The sequence below is a fragment of the Globicephala melas genome, chromosome X, assembly GCF_963455315.2.
Source record: "Globicephala melas chromosome X, mGloMel1.2, whole genome shotgun sequence".
Lineage (NCBI taxonomy): Eukaryota > Metazoa > Chordata > Mammalia > Artiodactyla > Delphinidae > Globicephala > Globicephala melas.
The window spans coordinates 88,905,979-88,927,864 of record NC_083335.1 but is presented as its reverse complement, the minus strand read 5'-3'; the positions used below and the strand labels follow the sequence as shown (position 1 = coordinate 88,927,864).

At 39.8% G+C, this 21,886-nt stretch overlaps 1 protein-coding gene across 1 annotated transcript in view; it reads left to right on the top strand.

Moving 5' to 3' along the window:
• Nucleotides 1-21,886, top strand: part of MAOA (monoamine oxidase A) — a 74,565-nt gene that overhangs the window by 10,258 nt on the left and 42,421 nt on the right. Inside the window, exons 2-3 of the mRNA XM_030834970.3 lie at nt 7,827-7,921; nt 17,584-17,721. Of these exons, the coding sequence (XP_030690830.1) occupies nt 7,827-7,921; nt 17,584-17,721 (233 nt within the window). The remainder of the gene's footprint in view (nt 1-7,826; nt 7,922-17,583; nt 17,722-21,886) is intronic.

Genomic DNA, 21,886 nt, shown 5'->3' with positions numbered 1-21,886 from the left:
AAAGGAAAGAGCCCTTGGTGAGGTAGAGAAGGCAGGGGTACAGATTTATAGCCCAGGAAGCAAAGGACCATTTCCTCAAAGACTTTGTTGCTGATATTAATTGCTTCTCCAGGTGTGCTGTGTGGCTTAAATCGTTTCCTATCCCATTTCTGTGGGGATGTAACCATCTCAGGACATTGGAAGCACTGCAGAATCTGTGGAAACAGTTTCCATGGGCAGTGGCTTTAAGAAGCTGGAGCTTGGTTTGAGGTTGCCATGGCAACAGCACTGCTGGCTGGATACATCATCTCACCCAGGCTCTCTCCTGATCTAATAACCAGGATTAACAATTGCCTGAACTCTCATATGAGGTGTGCTTTTAGCAGACTTGGTGTTTTTTTTTTTTAAGCCTCTCTAATAAATCCATTGACCTATTTTATGTTGGTTTCTCTAAAACCCAAATGGTTTAATAGAGAGAAACCAGAAGAGGAATTATATTGTTGGGGTTTTTAAAATAAATTTATTTATTTTATTTATTTATTTTTGGCTGCATTAGGTCGTCATTGCTGGGTGCGGGCTTTCCCTAGTTGCAGAGAGCGGGGGCTACTCTTCGTTGCGGTGCGCGGGCTTCTCATTGTGGTGGCTTCTCTTGTTGCGGAGCACAGGCTCTAGGCGCGGGCTTCAGTAGTTGTGGCTCGCGGTATCTAGAGCGCAGGCTCAGTAGTTGTGGCGCACGGGATTAGTTGCTCCGTGGCACGTGGGATCTTCCCGGACCAGGGCTCGAACCCGTGTCCCCTGCACCGGCAAGCGGATTCTTAACCACTGCACCACCAGGGAAGCCCATATTGTTTTGTTTTGTTTTGTTTTGTTTTTTTGCGGTACGCGGGCCTCTCACTGTTGTGGCCTCTCCCGCTGCAGAGCACAGGCTCCGGATGCGCAGGCTCAGCGGCCATGGCTCACGGGCCCAGCTGCTCCGCAGCATGCGGGATCTTCCCAGACCGGGGCACGAACCCGTGTCCCCTGCATCGGCAGGCAGACTCACAACCACTGCGCCACCAGGGAAGCCCATGTTTTAAACTCATTATCCCTATTTAAAATACTTAATTGCAAAGTGATTAAAGTTTCTCTTGTGCCATAATCTGCTATTTTCCCTTTTTCAGGTTTTTGCATTTTGAAAGTGATCAGATCCTTATGTACATAATAGGGCTTTAACAAACTCTGTGCATTTAGCTTCTCCAGGCTCTCTACTGTCACAGAAAACCACAGGACATTTGGGAGTTTGGGGTTCTTTTCCTCCTAATGGGCTCAGTTTGCCATGATTTGGGAGAGGAAGAGCTCTTGGTGCAGCGGTAGGGATATTTTGCCAGTGCCCGCTTAGACCTCTTCCTTCAAACACACCCATGGGAGATTCACAGGCTAGACACTAGGACACTTGAGAGTCTAGGACACCAATGAATCTCATACACTTGCCGATCTAATAGACTCTCTCCCAGACTTGAGACTTGACCTGAGGCCAGGAGTCTATAGGTCTGACAGTGTGTGTTGGAGCCAGCTTCTACTGTCATGAAAGGACTGATCCTGATTGAACACTTCTCTTCCCAGTTTCACGGTCAATGATATCACATTGGTAGTAATCACACTGGTGATTTTGAATCAGCCATGTGGAGAGTGTATATACACCATGGAAACCCAAATGCTGCAAATCAGGAGTCCCCTCCATCCCCTGAGGCCAGGGACGGTTGTTAACCATTTACCAGCAAGCCCCTGTGCTAAACCCTTTCCCTGTCTTGGAGGTGGGGAGGGGTGCCAAGAGAGGTGGGTGGGAAGCAGTCTTCTTCTATTGTCCTAGATTCTATGTGGCCATTAAATGATAGAAAATGAGTGACAGGAAGAGCTGTAATGCACAATGCTCTCAGCTTTGGCTAATCTATATTTCTTTGGAACAAGATGAAATAGGTTTAATATGAGATTTTCTCTTTTCATAACAAATATTTGATTTGAAAGTAAAAAAAAAATTTGATTATCAAATCTGTTTTTTAGTAGCTACATTGTATTTGGTGACTTACCTTCAGACTTAAAAACCTTTTCTTAAAAAAACAAAACAAAACAAAACAAACCTTTTCTTTTCTAACAATTTTATCCCATTTACCAAAAAAAAAAGAGACAGGCTTTTATTTATTTATTTTGAAGTTTATGTCAAAAGCCCTTAAACTAATCTGCGGAGTTGACATACGATTTTTTTTCTATAAGTGATTACTGAATTTTGTAGTGAGGGGAGGGTAGGATGCATAGTGATACACAGAATAATAACAAAAAAGAATTAAGGAATATAATTCAAGATGCCTGATTCAAGATGTAAGCAGACATTATCTTAGGTTTTTTTTTTTTCCATTCGAATCAACAGACAGCCACAGTCAATATATTGGAAAAAGCCTTTCTGGACTGCAAGTGTTTGCCTGTGCTTTATTTATGACTTACTGAGTTATTTATTCAAAATTAGTTATTAGTTATTATTCAAAAATAACTTTTTCTAATGGCATCTTGATTGTATTTCCATATTCTGTATTTTCTAGCTTTAAATTACCACGGAGGTTCCTTATCAGAGTCTTCTTCACAATAAACATGCAAACTGAAACGGTACCCCCCCCCAATTTATTCAACATCTTAAAAAAATATTTTTCTAAATGACTTAAATCTTCCCCCTTCACATTCCAAGACCTTTTGGAAACTATTTTTCTGGAATCCCTTTTAAATGTTTTAAACATGTTCCTTATTTCTCAAACTAAGAGCTTAAACTTTCCTTGCCAGGATAGGGCCAATCATTTTCCTGTAATGCAGAGCAACCATTTTTTTTTCAGCTTTTTGTTTGTTTGTTTGTTATTTTGGGAATTTTTTAAAACATCTTTATTGGAGTATAATTGCTTTACATGGTGTGTTAGTTTCTGCTGTATAACAAAGTGAATCAGTTATACATATACATATGTCCCCATATCTCTTCCCTCTTGCGTCTTCCTCCCTCCCACCCTCCCTATCCCACCCCTCGAGGTGGTCACAAAGCACCAAGCTGATCTCCCTGTGCTATGTGGCTGATTCCCACTAGCTAGCTATTTTACATTTGGTAGTGTATATATGTCCATGCCACTCTCTTACTTCATCCCAGCTTACCCTTCCCCCTCCCCATGTCCTCAAGTCCATTCTCTAAAACGTCTGCGTTTTTACTCCTGTCCTGCCCCTAGGTTCTTCAGAACCATTTTTTTTTTTAGAATCCATATATATATGTTAGCATACAGTATTTGTTTTTCTCTTTCTGACTTACTTCACTCTGTATGACAGACTCTAGGTCCATCCACCTTTTTAATTTTGTTTATATCCTTAAATGCCAAAGTGCGAAACGACCTTTGTCACTGGTGTGCTCATTTGTCCTGGCTCAGCTAGCCCTGCTTCCCTCCCCTCCTTTAGCCTCTGGAGTAGTGTTTATTTACTATTGGCACTGAACCCCACTCACCAAACTTGTTGAGAATTACACACTAGATTCAATTTTATTAAGGCTTCAGCCTTATAAGTGAGGGTGTAAGAAGTAAAAATTTTCACTTTTCAGGAGACTTTGTTGTGGGCATATCAAGCACTTGGTATCCTTATCTGGAATATGGGGTAATGAAATCTATTCTGAAGAATGGTTGTGAGAGGCAACAGGAAAGGCACCTGAAATTGATCTGTAGGATGTAAAGTGCTAAACCAACTGCCAGGCTGCCTCTGGGGGCTGGACAGCTGCAGGTCCCACTGCTGCTGGAATTCAGAGCCACCTCTGCTTCTCTTTAGAAGAGGAGCTACTTGAGTAATTCTAGCAAACCCAAGGGTGTTTTTATCTATCTAATTGGTTTATGGTTAGATTGACTAAGGGGAACTGGGAAGAAATTCAACTTTTTGCATCTTGAGTTTCTCTGCTTTTAAATACAGAGTGGTGCTTTGAGCCTAAAAATTATTCAAATCTTTTGACCTGGTAATCTCTGTTCTAAGACTTAATCCTACAGAAATAGTCAGATATAACAACAAAGATTTATGCATAAACATGTTTTTCATTACACCTTCATCCTTTTTTTTATGATGGTCAGCAGAAGAAGCCTTTGGCAGTGTCCCAGAAAGCACATTGCACCAAGGTTTGCAGACATTAGTTTGCATTTATTTAAACTGTCACGGGATGCCTTTCTTTGTGAGCAGATTCCAAATATTCGTTGCACACCTAAATCTTGGGTGGATGTCAGCAGTGTAAGGGTACACTGTACTTGAAGGAGTCAAAAATACATACAAACATTAGCAGACAGCAGTGCTGGATATTATGATTTAGCCTCCCTGCATTTTAGATCTTACAGACCCAAACTCATCCTTGACTCTGGCTATGTATATTTCATACCATTCTGTGTATGAACAAAATACTGTTGTCAGTCTGGCTTCTCTGAGAGCAGACATCAAGACATAACTAGCCATGTAAGAGGTTTATTGTAGGAAAAACTGGTGAAGAAAGGAGAAAGAGAGCAGGAGGGTGTGAGTTGTTTTAAAAAACAAATAAACAGAAAAACCCAGGGTACTCCTGCATAAATCCTATAATCTAGATTTTGTTGATTGCATCCCAGTGGTATTATTTAACATGTTTTTCTGGCCCCTAAGTATCAGATCTAGAGGCTGGATCACATTAGAATTTAGATTGTTTGCTCCTTCCCTTTCTCCCCACCCTCCCTCCCTTCCTTCCTTCCTTCCTTCTTTCTAACTACTTCATACATGGTGGTATGTGCTTCCATTAAGAGGCAAGTAACATCTGGTTATCTCTTTTTTTTGTCATGTTAGCAGCTGTTGACAATCATTGCACCAGATGTATTAATTCATTAGGGGTTGCAAAATGCTGATGTTCTAATTATTCCTGTCTTCACTTATTAGCTAGCGTACTTTTATACAGCGAAACCTCCCTTTGTTAGCTATTTGGTTGCCTTGAGGTTTGGTGCAAATAAGGAGGGTAGAATGAATGCCAAATTCTTTTTTGTTTTTTGGGGGTTTTTTGTTCTTTTGCGGTACGCGGGCCTCTCACTGTTGTGGCCTCTCCCGTTGCGGAGCACAGGCTCCGGACACGCAGGCTCAGCGGCCATGGCTCACAGGCCCAGCCGCTCCACGGCATGTGGGATCTTCCCGGACCGGGGCACGAACCCGTGTCCCCTGCATTGGCAGGCGGACTCTCAACCACTGCGCCACCAGGGAAAACCCTTTTTTGTTTTTTTAAATGATAAGTTTGTTCCTTAGCATTCTCCAAAGGTGACCAATGAGAGGTTTTGTTTGTTTTTTTAGTATTATTATGAGTGGATTTAAGCCATTGCCTTTGTTATTATTTATTTATTTATTTTTGGCTGCGTTTGCTCTTCCTTGCTGCGCGCAGGCTTTCTCTAGTTGCAGCCAGTGGGGGCTACTCTTTGTTGCGGTGCGTGGGATTCTCATTGCGGTGGCTTCTCTTGTTGCGGAGCACGGACTCTAGGCACACGGGCTTCAGTAGCTGTGGCACGCGGGCTCTGTAGTTGTGGCTCACGGGCTCTAGAGTGCAGGCTCAGTAGTTGTGGCACACAGGCTTAGTTGCTCCGCGACATGTGGGATCTTCCCGGACCAGGGCTCAAACCCGAGTCCCCTGCATTGGTAGGTGGATTCTTAACCACTGTGCCACCAGGGAAGTCCCTGTTATTTTTACTTGATACTCAAATTGTTCCATCTCTAGCCAGTGGGAGTTCACCTTGGTAGGTTTCTGAGCCTTTTTGTCACACTCCTCGTGGTCTCTGTTAGCCTCCTTGCTTTCTGGTGACTTGAGGTTCCAGACCCATCTTGTACATTTCCTGCCCTAAATTTGCACTTAATTTCATTGTTCCTTCATCTAAATTTCCTGATCTCCAGGCCCAAAACCCTGGATCTCAGTGACAGCAGCCTGATTACTCATTTGCTTTATTCTACATTACATACATAATGGCCTCAAAATAATAGTTCTAATCCTAGCACCCACAAAATGATTACTGAACAAAATGTTTGCAGCTCTTTTTTGTCTTTAGGATATATACCATTAGAGCTGTCAAGTTACTGAGTTTTAAAATCACTAAGAATAGTTCCTCTCCTCAACCACTGGTATACATATTTAGGTATCATTTGTATCATTTTACTAAACTTATCCCTGGTGTCATTCTTATTTCTCTTTCACCCTAATATTCTAACATTTTTTTTCTCCTTGAAGTATGTTTATCTGTGTAGTCTGCTTCGTATTTTTTGTAATAGGAGGATAAAGATAACTAGGTATAAGATAGCATTTGAAGTGCAAAAATGTATTGATAGATTTAAAAATGTGTATACAGACATTTATTGCCTTACTCTGTGAGCTGAGAAGTCCCAGAAGCAATGATAGCCCAGTAGTGATGGGCACACCTAGAGCCCAGATCTTGATTTCTAATACTGTTCTCCAATAAAAGGAACCAAGGCTCACTGAAGAAATAGCTGATTGTAGGGCTGGGCAGAGAAAGACAAGATGAGCCTGGAACATCTCTTAATGCCAGAAAGTAAGGAAGTGCTCAAACACACGCATACACACATAATGATGCAAGTACATCCGAGGGACACAAGAGCTTCCCAGTGACCAAAGCCGAAACAATTTGAGCAACAAAATAAATAACATAGTATTGGACTATAACCCAAAGTATAAAACAACTATGTATGACTCCATAAGGATATGTCAGTGGTTAAGTAAATAAATAAATGGGAGAGAAGAGGCAAATCTCCTGTGCAGATGAATTTCAAATCATTTATGTCAATACTCTACCCTCAAGGAAGTAGGACATACCTCCCTACTTCTTAAGCGCAGGCTGTACATAGACTTCCTTCCAAAGAGTATAGCATGGAAGGGGAAAAAAAGAATAACTTTACAGTGGAGAAACCTGGCAAACATTACCTTAGCCAGGCGAACAAGATTAACATCAGTGATAAGTCATGTTGATAGCATGCACCCTTGATATAATGTTAATCCACAACACTTTCCTCTACTTTTCTGGTATTACTATACTTTTGTTTGCTTGTGTTTTGCCTTTTTTGGGCTGTACTGTGTGGCTTGCGGGATCTTAGTTCCCTGACCAGGGATTGAACCAGGGCCACGGCAGTGAAAGAACCAAGTCCTAACCACTGGACTGCCAGGGGATTCCCTTACTATACTGGGTTTAAAAATCTATCTTTTATGAAGGTTTTTGTTTATGAGTGAAAGCCTGTACTCAGCTTTGAGCCAATAAATAAAGTATGAAACATGGTTCCTGCCTTTGGTAACTTTTAATCTAGCGGGGAAAACATGATACAGCAAGCATGTAACCCAGGTATAAATGATAGGAGGTCATTATAGGGGGGGTTTAAATTGAGAAAAGCACAGAGATACTGGGGACTGGTGTAAGCCAGGGGGAATTTCCAGGAAAACATACTTCTGTTTATACAATCAGGATTTCTAGAAGAGTGGCGTGATAAGGGTTGATTTAGGGGTTCAACAAATTCCCTTACATATGATTATCACCAAAACCCCCAAAATATATATTTTAAATTATTACATTTTTTCAACCAACCTTATGATAGATAATAAAATTAGCTTATGATAGATAATGTAATATATGCTAGATTATAAAATTGGTGGCTCAGTTCATCACAGTGTGCTCAGAATTTATTAGATAGCACAGTCAATGAATTGTGTCTGATACCTGCATTTATATTATATGTAGACCTGTTTAAATGTTGAATGTTTCACGTGTAGGTGTTAATATGTTCCTCGACTTTGTTTTCCTTTTTTTTCCTTTTAGGATTATCTGCCGCCAAACTCTTAGCAGAACATGAAGTTAATGTTTTGGTTTTAGAAGCCCGAGACAGAGTTGGAGGAAGAACATACACAGTGAGGGTAAATGATTTTAATACTTAACGTATAAAATCTCACACAAACTAGAGATGGGGGTCACTGGAAGTCACAGAGCTGGAGGAAATCTCAAGAGTTTATGCAGTTAAGCCGTTGGTCCTCCATAACCCTAAACTACTGCATTAAATAAGTATCTGTTCTTTTCAACAAGCACCCACCAAAGAGTGACAGCTTCTGACCTTCAGTAGCTTACATTCTAGTGAAGAAAACAAACGTGAACAAATAACTTCAATACAGCGTCATCATTTCCATACTAGAGACCTAGAGTATATAGCGTCTCAAGTGAGGTTACGGTTGGGCTGGACTTGAAGTGACTGTACGTTCACCATACACACACACACACACACACACACACACACACACAGACATACACACACAGTATAGGTTCCTTATTTATTTATCCAAGAATACACAACTTAAAAGAAGTGTGACCACAGTAAGCAGAGGCAAATGTAGCATATTTCTGTGTTGCTTTTTCCTTAGTCCTTGTTCCCTAAGAGGTGTGCTGCTCCGGTGGGGTCAGCTAGACATAAGGAAGCCCAGTTCTTGCTACATCACTGCCTTTTTATACTTGGGCTTACATCACCGTTTTGGAAAAATGCATGCTAACTGGTGTTTACTACTATTTGAAGAAATGGTTGCAGGATGTTGAAATCTGGAACTGATGAAAGTACACAGGGAAGGAGGTAAGGTAGAAAGGAAGTACGGACAAAGATGGAAGTTTTGGAAACATGCAGATTTAAAGGGGGTGCAGAGGCAGAGGAGCCAGAGAGAAGCAGTGGAGGCTGGGGAGGAAGACCAGATTAGGGCAGTGCCATGAAAATCAGCAGAGGAAAGAGAAGGGGTGATACATCGAATCAGATGCCAGGCGCATTTGACACAGGATGAAGGCTGAGTAGGGGCCCTTGTGTTTGGCATTTAGAAGGTCACTAATGAGCCCCCTTGCTAGAGCACAGAAACAGAGCGCTAAAGGCTGGAGATTGGCAGTGAGGACAAAACCAGACTGTTGAAGTGACTGGAAGGAGAGGAAGCCTCTATCTAATTAGGAGATGTGTCAGATTTATAACAGAATGGCTTATGCAGTGATAATAACAATGGGTTAAGCAATACAAACATTCAGTTATTTTACATAAGAAGAAGTCTGGTGGTAGGTAGTCCAGCCTGGGGCCGGGGTTCAGCTTTGTCATCGAATCTTTAGGCTCTTTCTGTCTTTCTGCTCAGCCATTCTTTTCCTGTTGGCTTATTGCCTAATGGTAACCAGATGGCTGCAGCATCTGTCAGCATCAAGTTCTCATTCAAGGCAGGAAAGAGCGTGAAGAGGCGGCCCCAGTCTTATCTGCAACAAAGCCTTTCCTTTACCAGAAGACCCCAGCAGACATTTGCTTTATAGTCTCATTGGCTAGGTTCGGGGCACACAGCTACCCTGAGCTGCTAGGGAGCCTGGGAAAGCAAGTCTTTAACATTTCCAGGCTGCATAATAGAAGCAGGCATGGGAAAGGGGGAATATAAATGGATATGAAATAGCCAACCAACATCTGAACTAGGATATTGTACCAGCCGTTTCAGTCACACCAAGCCAAGCTCCCCTTCTGTCATTCACTTTCTGCCTTTTTAGATGTACAGGGATGTATCATAAGCCTATTTTTACCTTGCTCAGCTCTAAGAGTACCCTACAGCCTTGCTACTCAAAGTAACCTGTGGGCCAGCAGCCTCGGAATCACCCTGGAACTTGATAGAAATGCAGAATCTCAGGTCCTGTCCCAGACCTGCTGAATCTGACTCTGCATTTTGATAAGATCCGTAGGGGATGCTACAGAAGTGCTGCTCTTTGGTGTATGCTCGCTTGCTTTAAATTAATGTGAATCCAGATTAATTGCATTTGGAGAATTTGAGTACCTCCTCAGATGTAGTCCTCTGAGAGGCTATTGGTCTGGGAGTGAGGAGACTGGGATTCTGGCCCCTGTACTGGCCCGACACACTGTCATACCTTGGGTAAGTACTATTAGCACTTTACATGTCACTTTTCGCATCTGGGCAGTGAGATATAATCTAAATGTACTTGAAGCTCCCTCCAACTTCAAGTTCTAATTGAAGGCAATGTGTTGTAGTGCAAAAGAAAGATTGCATATTCTGCCTGTACCAGCTTGTTACATATGATTCTCCTGTCATTTGCTGAAAAACATTCCTTTATTTTGGAGATAGGTATTAAGTTGTCCCTTTGCCCTACTTTTCTTATCTCTAAAACCTTTTGGTTATTAAATAGGAGCATCTGTCGTGTTACGGATTTTTCAGTTAAGAACAAGTTTCTTTGTACAAGGGAAATGAGAATTCCAACATGCTTATCCCCATCTATGTTATTGTCCCAGGCTGCTTTTTCATGCTACATCATTTATATATGTCAGCACCATACAGGAACTATTGCGTATTAGGCATCATATTAAAATTCCCTTTAGGTATGTGAGAGAGGAACTCTGAAATGCTTAGAAGGTAGGACTTGACATCTATAAGATTTCAAATAAATAGAAGGGAAAAAGGGGGGGCTTTACAAAGCAGGGACAGAAATGGTATTTAATCAGAAACTGAATTTAATATTCTTACAGTTGCTTCTACTAGCACAATCAATTAGGATTTAGGGAGGAGATGCCATAAAAATTACTCTGGATCTTTAAGTATCGAAATGCCAAATTTGATATTGTCACCTGGCAACTGTTCAGATAGATCTTCTATTTGTTCAGAACTTCCCAGTTTTTCCTAGTGTGATTCCCCCATAATTTTTCAGGACCAAATTAATTAAGTTGAAATGCCTGCAAGGCTACCACAGGGTTGGTGTATTTGTTTCCTAATATAGTTGCGTGTTTGTGGCCTCTTCAAAGGCTGAATAATGAGATCAAATGCAAGATCCTAAAGACTGAGGGGCAACATAGCAGAATATGGTATTACAGTTCCAGTATCTTCATGCTGAATCTGGGGCACCTCCTTTCAAATGTTTCGACTTTGTAAAGAAGCATTCTGTAAAACGCCTCATGCTTTTTACTACTTCACTTAGGATTATTTACTTTAAATAGTGTCTGTGTTCTAAAGACATCTTTTTTGGAAACTCCCAAGAATTCGGTTACTGTCTTTGTTAAATTTTATTGGAATACTGACTTCAGTTTTGCGCTTCCTGTCTTAAAAAGGATGTTGGAGACTAGAGAAGGTTTAGAGCACAACACCAATAGTTAGTAAAAGGGAAAGTTAGGATTATATGAGGGACAGATGAAAGAAGTCAAAGGAACAGGTCACTTCTGGTATTATGGCAGAGTGGAAGCCTGATTGACTCTCCCTCTTAAAATAAAATGCTGAATAAAATATACTGTGCTGCCCTGAAGTTAGAAGTTTGCAGATCTCCTGGATGTTGAACAGACATCTCAAACTTCACACATCCAAACTGAATTTCTTTTCTTCTTCATCAAGAACACTATTCTAGGGACTTCCCTGGTGGTCCCGTGGTTAAGACTCTGCACTTCCACTGCAGGGGGCACGGGTTTGATCCCTGGTAGGGGAACTAAGATCCCACATGCCGTGTGGCATGGCCTAAATAAATAAATAAAATAAAATAAAAATTAAAAGCTTATCCCCCACACAAGAAACCATGAACAAAATGAAAGGCAGCCAACCAGTATGGTAGATAATATTTGGAAACCATCTATCTGATAAGGGGTTAATAACAAATTATAAGGAACTCATACAACTCAATAGCAAAATAAAACAAAAGAAACAGGGGCTTCCCTGGTGGCGCACTGGTTAAGAATCTGCCTGCCAATGCAGGGAACATGGGTTCGAGCCCTGGCCCAGGAAGATCCCACATGCCGTGCAGAGCAACTATGCCTGTGTGCCACAACTACTGAGCCTGCGCTCTAGAGCCCACGAGCCACAACTACTGAGCCTGCGTGCCTAGAGCCTGTGTTCTGCAACAAGAGAAGCCACCACAGTGAGAAGCCCATGCACCACAACGAAGAGTAGCCCCCTCCCACCGCAACTAGAGAAAGCCCGTGTGCAGCAAAGAAGACCCAACACAGCCAAAAATAAACAAATAAATTTATATTTAAAAAAAGAAACAAACAAATCCAATAAACTGATTAAAAAAAAAAAAGAACACTATTCCAGCAGGCTTCCCGGTAAAGGAGGATGGCAACTCCCAAAAAAACTCGGAGTCATGTTCAACACTGTGAGACCCCACATTCATTCTGTCAGGAAATTCTTTTGGCTCTGCCTTCAAAATATACCCAGAATTCAACCCTTCCCTCCACTTCCGTGGCGCCCAGCTGTGGGAGCCACCATGATCTCTAGGGCAGATTATTGCAACAACCTCTTAAATAATTTCCCTGCTTTTTACCCTTGTCCCTTATAATCTAGCCTTAGTGCGACAGCCAGAATGAGCCTTTCAAACTTAAGTCAGATCTTGGCACTTCTGTGCTCAAAACCTTTCAAAGGCTGCCCTTCTCACTCAGAGTAAAAGCCAGTGTCCTTTCAATGTCTTGTGACGCGTACCATGATCTGCCCCCTTCCCCCCCACCCCCGCCCTGCAACTTCTCTACTCTCATCTCCAGTTCTCTTTTCCCTGCTCACTCTGTTCCAGACACATTGGCCTGTGTTCTTTGAACACACCAGGCAGATTTCTCCCTTAGAATCTTTGCAGTGGCTCTTTCTTCTGCCAGAAACGCTCTTGTCCCAAATATGCACATGGATAACTCCCACACCTCCTTCAAGTCTTTTACGCGAATATCACCTTTTCTCAGAGGCCTACATGTCCCTTGTATTTGAAGCTGAAATCTTTCCTTCTCTCCTCTGCAGTTTCAATCTGCCCTGTCCTTCTCTATTTGTTTTTTTTTCTTTTTCACTGTTGTTATCAACTTCTAAGATACTTATTTATTATGTTTGTGGTTCATTTTCTGTCTCTTCCTACTAAACGAAAGCCCCTTGAGAGCAGGGATTTTTATTTTGTTCACTGATGTAACAGAAGTTTCTTGAACAGTACCTGGCACCTTGTAGGCACTCAAGATATAGTTGTTGAATGAACTAATGAATCCCCAAAGCAAAGTAAAAACATGAAGCCTAGGGATTAAATGAGCTCAAAATTTGACTTTCACCTTGAATGTCTGCTGAACCCTGAAGACTCTGCAATTCCACTGTGATGGCTGTATGGCATGCACGGAACAGGAAATAAAATCCAGAACCTGGGAATTTAATAGGAAAGACTCCAAATTGGAATCCCCTGTGCTATACTCTGTACATGAAAGTGAAAGAGAAATAAACCTTACCCTTCTAAAAGGGAGGAAAATAAAGCTTGCCTTCATCCATGGCTTCAATCTAAATTTACACTACCTATATGGTGTGAAAAACCTTGGATAGAATATTTAAAGTGCCAAGGTGGCTGGCAGAAATAGACTTAAATCATTTCCACCCAGGCCTCAAATAACTTACACAGAAAAAGTTCTAAGGAAAATCAGCAACTCATAGTCAAAAGTGACAGCATACAAGGAAACAAGGCACTAAAGGAGAATAAATAGAAAAAATGATCCAGAAAGATTTTGCAATAGTTGAAGTATACACAGAATAAAAAATTACTGTAGCATGTTTTAAAGAAAAGACGTGCTTAAAATTAGCAGCAGGGAAAAGAAACTTAAAAAAAAGATCAAGTAGTTTAAAAATAATTTCTAGAAATGAAAATGTACTGATTAAAATGAAAAAACTCAGGGACAGATTAAACAGTGTATTAGACATAGCTGAAGTGAATGAGTGAACTAGATCAGAAGGAATTATCTATAATGCAGTTCAGAGATAAAGATTGGAAAATACGTTATGTGGGGCAAGGGCAGGAGCAACTAAGACATGAAAGATAGTGTTATGATGGTATGAAAAAACAATGGCTGAGGATTTTCCAGCATTGTTGGAAGATACCAGGAAACCTAACAAGTCCACAGCATGAAAAAGGAAAAGAAATTCTCACCCGCACACAGAAGCTGCAGTATACCAAAGAAAAGAGATCTTTAAAAAATTCCTTTAAGTCTAAAAGTAATTTTTTTAAAAAAAGAGAAAGACAAATTACGCATACTCTGAAAAAAATCAATAATTAGACTTATTGATTGCTGTTGAGTGAACCTTCAACAGCAAAAATAGATGCCAGAAGATAAACAATATCTTCACTGTTCTGAGAGTGAAAGAGAAAATAACCAGAATTTGTTACTTGCTAGAACTATCTTTTTATCAGACTGACAAAAATAGAGAGTTTAGGACCCAGATTAGAGGAAATTATAAAGGCTGTGTTTTAAGAAGAAGGAAAATGATAACAAATTAAAGGTGTGAAATTTAAGAGGAGACAATGAGCAAAGATACTGGTAAATATTTAAATAAAATTCAGCAACATCAACAGAATAAAACAAAATAACGTCAAATTTGTTGGGAGACAAATAAACCTGAAGTAAGGTACTTTTATGGTTTACAGATTAGAAGAAGGTTGATCACAGTTGATGCATGAAGGTTTTGTATTTTTCAATAGAAAGATAATATATTGATAAACTTTAGAATATATTAAGTATGCATGTTAATATAGCTAGAAAAAAAATAGGCCTGACAGTATAACTTCCAAACAAGTAGAAGAAAAACTTAAAAGGAAGAAAACCCTTAATCCAAAAGAAGAAATCAGGCATAAAACTGTTAAAGTGGGACAAATGGAAAGCCATAATAAAATAAGTAAAGTTAAGACATTTTAAAAGAAATAATAATATAAATGGGCTGAACTTCTCAGTTAAAAGGGGGGAAATGTCAGAATAAAGAAAACTCTAACCGAAGGATAGAAAAAGAGATAGTATACAAATACTAATCTAAGCTATTTTACCTATATTAATATCAGACAAAATAAGGTTTAAACAAAAAAAATGTTTCATTGAATTAAGTTTCAATACATAGTGATAAAAGACCCAGAAGACCAAACAATTCTAAACTTGTATATACTGAATAATGTAGCCTCAAAATATAAAGCAAAAATTGACAGGAATCAAAGATAAATGCCCAATAGTGTAGGGGATTTTTAACATACTTTTCTAAGTCAATAATAAATGAAGCAAACAAAGGCTGAGCACAATTAATCTTTTTCTAATGGACATGTATAAAACATGCATATTACTTAACAGAAGACTATGTTCTTTTCATGCAGAAATGGAAAATCTTTGAAAATCAACCATGTGCTAGGTCATAAAGTAAGCCTCAAGGATTGATATCATATAATCCATATTCTTTGACCACAATGCAGTTATGACAGAAAGATAACTAAAAAAATTCCAGTTGTAGAAATTAAAACATGACAAAACTTTTAGAAACATGGATCTAGACAGAAATTGTAATGGAAATTTGAAAATACTTAAAACTGCACAATAATGGAAATACTAAAATAAAGTTGTGGATGTAGCTAAAACCATATTAGAGGAAGATTTATAGCCTAAATTTTTGTATTAGAAAAGAACAAAAGGCTCAATATGAATAAGCTAAGCATGCAAGGAATTAGAAAATTAAGAGTATAAAAAATCCAAAAAAGAGGAAAAAAGAGCATAAATCAATGGTATAGAAAATACTCAATAAAGATGATCAATGAAACAAAGGTTGATTCTTTGAAGAGTCCTATTAAAACTAGACAAGTGTCTGATAAGATTTTTCAAGGAAAAGGAAAAAGAGACATCTCTAAACAATAAAAGGGATGAAAATGAAGATATAACTACTGATACAATAAACAATAAATAAATGAAAAGAAGAGGTCATGAACTTTAAAGCAATAGTTTTGAAACATATGAAAGGTATATATGATGAGAAAATATAATTTAAGAATAGAAAGAAATTTAAGAAATAGAAAACGTGAGTAGTGCTTTAACCACAAAATAAATTGAACCTGTAATTTAAATTTTTCCCACAATGAAAACACTAAGCCTAGATAGCTCTACAGGTGTGTTCTACCTAATGTTCAAAGAAGAGATTATTCTATTTATATACGAACGCCTTCTAGAGAATAGAAGGAAGTATGATTTCTAACTCATGAGATTAACAGTACTGTAATACAAGAAAACAGACAAGGGCTGGAGAAGAAAGGAGAATCATGGGGCAATCTCAGTCTCACTTATAAACACAGATATAAAAATTCGAAACAAAATGTTAGCAAAGCATATCTTGCAATGGAAAGATAATATCAGGTTATATTACCCCAGGAAGGCAAGGTTGCATAATTCTAGACAATCGATTTTCTGGAAATAACAGATTAGGTAAATTATCCCAACCCTTCCACTACATATAAGGAGACTAGACAAATTGCACTGTGTACACACACACACACACACACACACACACACACACACACACACCTTCAAAGCATCAGAGAGCTAACAAGATAGTGAAGAATCACTAGACCAACGTCCAGAAAACATTGACCTGCTTTTTCCCCTGGGGGTGGAGAGGTGAGAGTTTGCTGACCACTGAAGAAGCAAGTGAGAGACTGAGAAGTACTTTTCAAAAGTCTTACAAAGCTAGGGCAACTGAAGGTCAAGTCCAGAGCCCACCAAAGTATGTGTATATGGAGGGATGTGTTGGTAAACTCCTTGTGCTTTGGGTTGGACTGCGTCCTAGCACTAAGGGTGAACAGCAAAAGGACTAGGCCACGTTGCATTTCAACCTGCCTTCAAATTGTCTCAGGCACACAAAATGCAATAAAGTTATCTAGTATTGTTAGCGTCCCCAGATGCTGGGCAGAAGCAGACATAAATCCTCTCTGAGAAAGATATAATCCTCCCAGGATTCAGATAATTTCTATATTTTCTCAAATTCAGTCAGTGGGACACAATAAAAAATAATCAGGCAAACAAGGAGAAACGGCAACGCGAATTAGAACTGGTATAAACAACAAAATAGAAACAGACCCATAAGAAGTTATTACAAACACATGGAGGAATTATTACTCACCAATGCACAATTTTATTTTATTTATTAATTTTTTTACAATTTATTGATTAAACCATGGGGAAATGTGTTACTAAAAAAGCTGGGGAAAATGGAAAAGTGCACTTAAGAAGAGGAAAGTAAATTTTGGTTTATGGAGGAAGGTTTGCATATTTATAAAATATTTTTTAGGTGTATGAATCTTTTCATACCTTTTGGTACTCTTTTCCTATGATGCATTCTTCCCTGCAAGTGTTTTAAAATAGAATCAGGAGCCCACCAGTGTGGGCTGATTGAAGATTTCATCTGCTGGAAATCAGAGAATTAGGTCTAATAAAACTCTGGGTGACCCCTCCAGCAACAACCCCAAAGAAAAGCATAGAAAATAAAGCTAAATGCTTTGAAAAGGATCTAGATCGGCAGGGCGTACTACAGTGTTCTTTATTGTTTATGCGTGTTATTGCTGAATCAGCCTCACCAATAACTCAACAAATGGGATTGCTTAATGATGAGTGTACTATAGGGTTGGAGTAGAGTAGAAAGATTTGCTATTTTCAGTGGCACTTTATAAGAGAGATGTAAGGCACATTTAAATTGTAAAAAATAAACAGGGTTATTTTTTATAAGGCATAGAAACATGTTTTAGAGTTCTAACTGAAGTCTTCTGGACACTTTTTCTGTTTCTACAGAACCAACATGTTGATTACGTAGACGTTGGCGGGGCTTATGTGGGACCAACCCAGAACAGGATCTTACGGTTATCTAAGGAACTGGGTTTAGAAACTTACAAAGTGAACGTAAATGAGCGTCTTGTTCAATATGTCAAGGTAAGCCTGATGTTTTACTCAACTGACCAATAGGGGAGCATTTTATTTGGGAAAGCATTTGGTTTTGCTTTTAGTTGTTTTTTCTCAAAGCAATCATAAAAGTAGGTTCTCAGCTTTAAAGTAGTACTCTGCCTTTCTTTTCTTCTTCTCTTTAAAAAGTCCCTGCGGACTCCTGGAATCACTGCAAGTGGTCATGCTTCGGCTTGGTTCTCCTCCACCTCACCCACTGTGGCCCTTGAAGGCTACACTCCTTCCTTCCCCTCCCTCTGGAGGTGGGGGAGACACCAGAAATAGACCACACACACACACACACACACACACAGAGCCCAGGCAGCCCCTGAGGCACCTAAGACTTTGAATGGGTCATTCATCCTCATCCTTACCTGACATTTCTTTGCACACTTTGATCATTTTCTCTGCACCTAGCCATGACTCTTGGGAAGTCTAGCTCAGTTATGCAGTTTCCTACTGTTTAAACAAGAGATTGTTTAAACTCTAAGTGCTGATATCCACTCAAGAAACAGCAGCTGTTGCCCATGTTATTCCTTCTTACTGAAGCCAAACATGGAGCAGCTGGAGTCTGGAAATGTGCCTTGAGAAATCAAGTTTCCGATCTGACATTGTAGCCCATTTCCTGGAACTAGAGTCATCAGGACAGGGCTTATTTACTCATTCTAATGCCAGGATTCCCACACCAGTAACCACATCACTTCTCAACAGACACATTTAAGCCTCCACTCCACCGCAGCGATCATGTGGGTCTGGCATCTTCAGGGCCTTTCAGAGCAGGGAGTGAAAGATACTTGAAGTATATGCACACCGATGTGCAATCAGGGAGATCAGGAATCTTGGGAAACTCTGATAGCTGATCTGGGTTGGTTTGGGATGCTTGGGAAAGTCTGGCAGTGAGACACATGAAAAAACAAACCAGTAGCCTTTAGAAAAACTAGGTTCAGAGGTCAAGGGAGAAAAGAAGAAACTACAAAAGAATTATACAAAGTGTTTATGAATGCTGGCTTCAACAGGCCATGATCAAAAAGGAAAAACTCCTTTGCTTCCCCACTTTGTCATCTCTGCACGGCATGTTGTTTACCCAGACTAGTAAGTGATAACGAAGGTAAGAGTAATAGCAACTAACCTTTATGGAGCACTTTTACCTGTATTATCATATTTAATGTAGGGAGAGAAACCAAATCCTTTGCACTCAACTGCTAATTAAACAGTCATATAAATTCACTGTCTAGTCCAACTGGGAAGCATATGAGTCTGATGATTATCCTGGAATCTGAGCAAACTTATGCTCTACTTTACAGAGGAGAAAACTGAGGTTCAGCGAGGTAAAGTGACTTGAACAAAGGTATAAAACTAGTAATGGTCTGCCTACCCCCTGAGCATACGCTCTTCATGAATTTTAGGATTTACTTACAAATAAGCACATATTTAAGATGCTAAACACTGTTCTTTTCATTTAAGACAATCTCATCTAATAAAAAGATGAAGAATAGAAATACTTTTAGGGAATTCCCTGGCGGTCCAGTGGTTAGGACTTGGTGGTTTCACTGCCGTGGCCCAGGTTTGATCCCTGGTTGCAGAAGTAAGATCCCGCAAGCCGCGCAGTGCAGCAAATAAATAAATACTTACCATTAAACCGTCCTCTCACATACTTTACCCTGCCAAGGAACACATATTTTCACCCAAGGTAGACAGCAAAGTTAAGGTAAAAAACTAGTGCATCAGTTAGAGATTAATTTATTTTATCTGAATAAGTGCCTTTCTTTTAGTGTTTCTAATAAATCATATCATTTCTGCAATGAGAAATACTCAGGGTAGTGGATGTTTTTATAATGACCAGGAAACTAGAAAGTGAGGAGGCCAGATTAGGGAAAAAGCAGAAAGATATTCATCTAACTATTCCAGGTAAGACTGATGATAAACTATATAGCAAAAAATAATTCCACTTACTTAAGAATATCTCAACTCTCACTGTTCTGTTCGCTTCTAGGGAAGAAAAGGCATTTTCCCCCTGGCATGATAGTGGATTGGGTTAATAGTGCAAATTGTTTTTGTGACACTTTCTGCATCAGCTCTCGTGACAACCCCAGCTTCTGTAATCTAATACAGTGTATTCTTTTCTGTAAATAACACTGAAATGAAGTGGGTGAATCACTGGAAGATTGCCACTGTCTAGTTAAACCAAGCCATATTCTTTATGATCCAGATTGCTTCAGGTCTTAAATTTTCCTGATGTGCAGCCTTAAAGAATGCTTCCATTGTTTCTTCTGTCAGCAGGCTGTAGTGCATCCAGTTTCAACCTACTCTAGGATGATTTCTAGTGTTCACCAGAGAACTATTCTTGACCTTTGCTAGATTGTGTTTACAGTGCAAGTTTTGACATGACTATGTGACGTTCCAGGCCTGAGCCTCAGAAGCACTGGGGACCGATGTTAGGTGGTGTTTTCCAACCTGTCCCTTCCCCCAGAGACTAAGTCTATGTGCTTCATTCTTAGAAGGTTCATATGGTTGTGCTAAATTCATTCACTGTTTCAGTAAGTCGTACTGGACCATCAACTCTGTACCAGATATTGTTGTAGGCTGGAAATACAGTGGTGGATACATGATCCAAGTTTCTGCTCACATGGAGCTTGCCATCTCAAGGGAGGAGATCAGTAAATAAATAATATTCGCTAACATTTCTGCCTTTATCCTTCATGGATCTTGTGGATAGAATCTCTATTCTAATTCTGGTTTAGTAGATCCTGATTCTCATGTAATAGGGTTCTTGACTGGTTCCTACAGTGAGCAGGTTTTATGAATGTTGTGAATTCAATATGGCTTTATTTCGGAGACTACATCTGATTTGTGAAGTTAATATAAATTAATCATGTCTTTAACCTAAAAGGTGGCTTTGAAGTGGTGTCAGCTAGATATGTTTAAAGTGTTCTCTATGGATTCTTTTCTTTTGGAAGGTGTAAAGGAAGCAGGTATAATAATTACCAGAAAAAAAAAAAAGGAAGCAGGTGGACTTGAATGCCTCTTGCATCGATTGATTGATTACTTGCATTAGTAAAGAAGATGCACCATCATTACGATCGTTTTATGAGTTAGTTTCATTGAGTTGTGGAGACTTAAGTTTAGCAGTGCCAGGTCTTGGAGAAGACGAAAGAAATACTTGATTCCTCTTTTTTTTCTTTCTTTCCATGGGTTCCTCCAGATCATAATAATGCAGGTAGGGTGTCAAGGGGGAGAACACTGCCAGAGATGGAGCAAGGCATTTTGCAGGAACTACTTTAAAGGAGACATTGACATTTTCATGCATTCTCACTTTCTCCCTGCTTTTCACATCCTCTCTAAATAAAAATCAAGACTATAAATATAGACCACACATTTGTTTTTAGAGAATGGTGTCATAAAGATTTATTTAAAACAACATAGGCTTTCCTGATAGTAACAGTTCAGCAAGCAATTTTTCCGAGTATTCGTTCTGTTCTTCCCACAGCCATTTACTCCATGTTTCTATGCCAACGACTGAAATCACAGGCTTTTCAGAACGTGTGTGTTCTGGAATACTAAGTAATTTTTTTTTGTTGTTGCTAAGAGGTGAACTTTGTTTTAGCCAGTAGGCTGTATTGAAAGCAGAGGATGTACTTTTTATCAGTTTGTCTTAATGCTTCCAGATATAACTGCGTCTTTGACCTCTTGCTTCTAATAGGGTGTTTCCTTTGGATTCGGGACAATATATTTTTAAGCTGCTTTTAACACCTTTCCATACCAACTCATAGAACTCTTTTCTTTTGTCAAAGAAAATTATACTTTCACTTTCAACCCCTCTCAGTAGGAAACTCAAGAAGCCAAAGGTGTTAGGCTCTTGTAGGGATGTTGATTGTCGTGTCTTTTTTTTTTTTTTTTTGCGGTACGTGGGCCTCTCACTGTCGTGGCCTCTCCGGTTGCGGAGCACAGGCTCCGGATGCGCAGGCTCAGCGGCCATGGCTCACGGGCCCAGCCGCTCCACGGCATGTAGGATCTTCCCGAACCGGGGAACGAACCCGTGTCCCCTGCATCAGCAGGTGGACTCTCAACCACTGCGCCACCAGGGAAGCCCTCGTGTCTTTCTTTTAATCACCTAGATCCATCCCTCCTGGCTTTGTGCATTGGTGTTGCCTTCCAT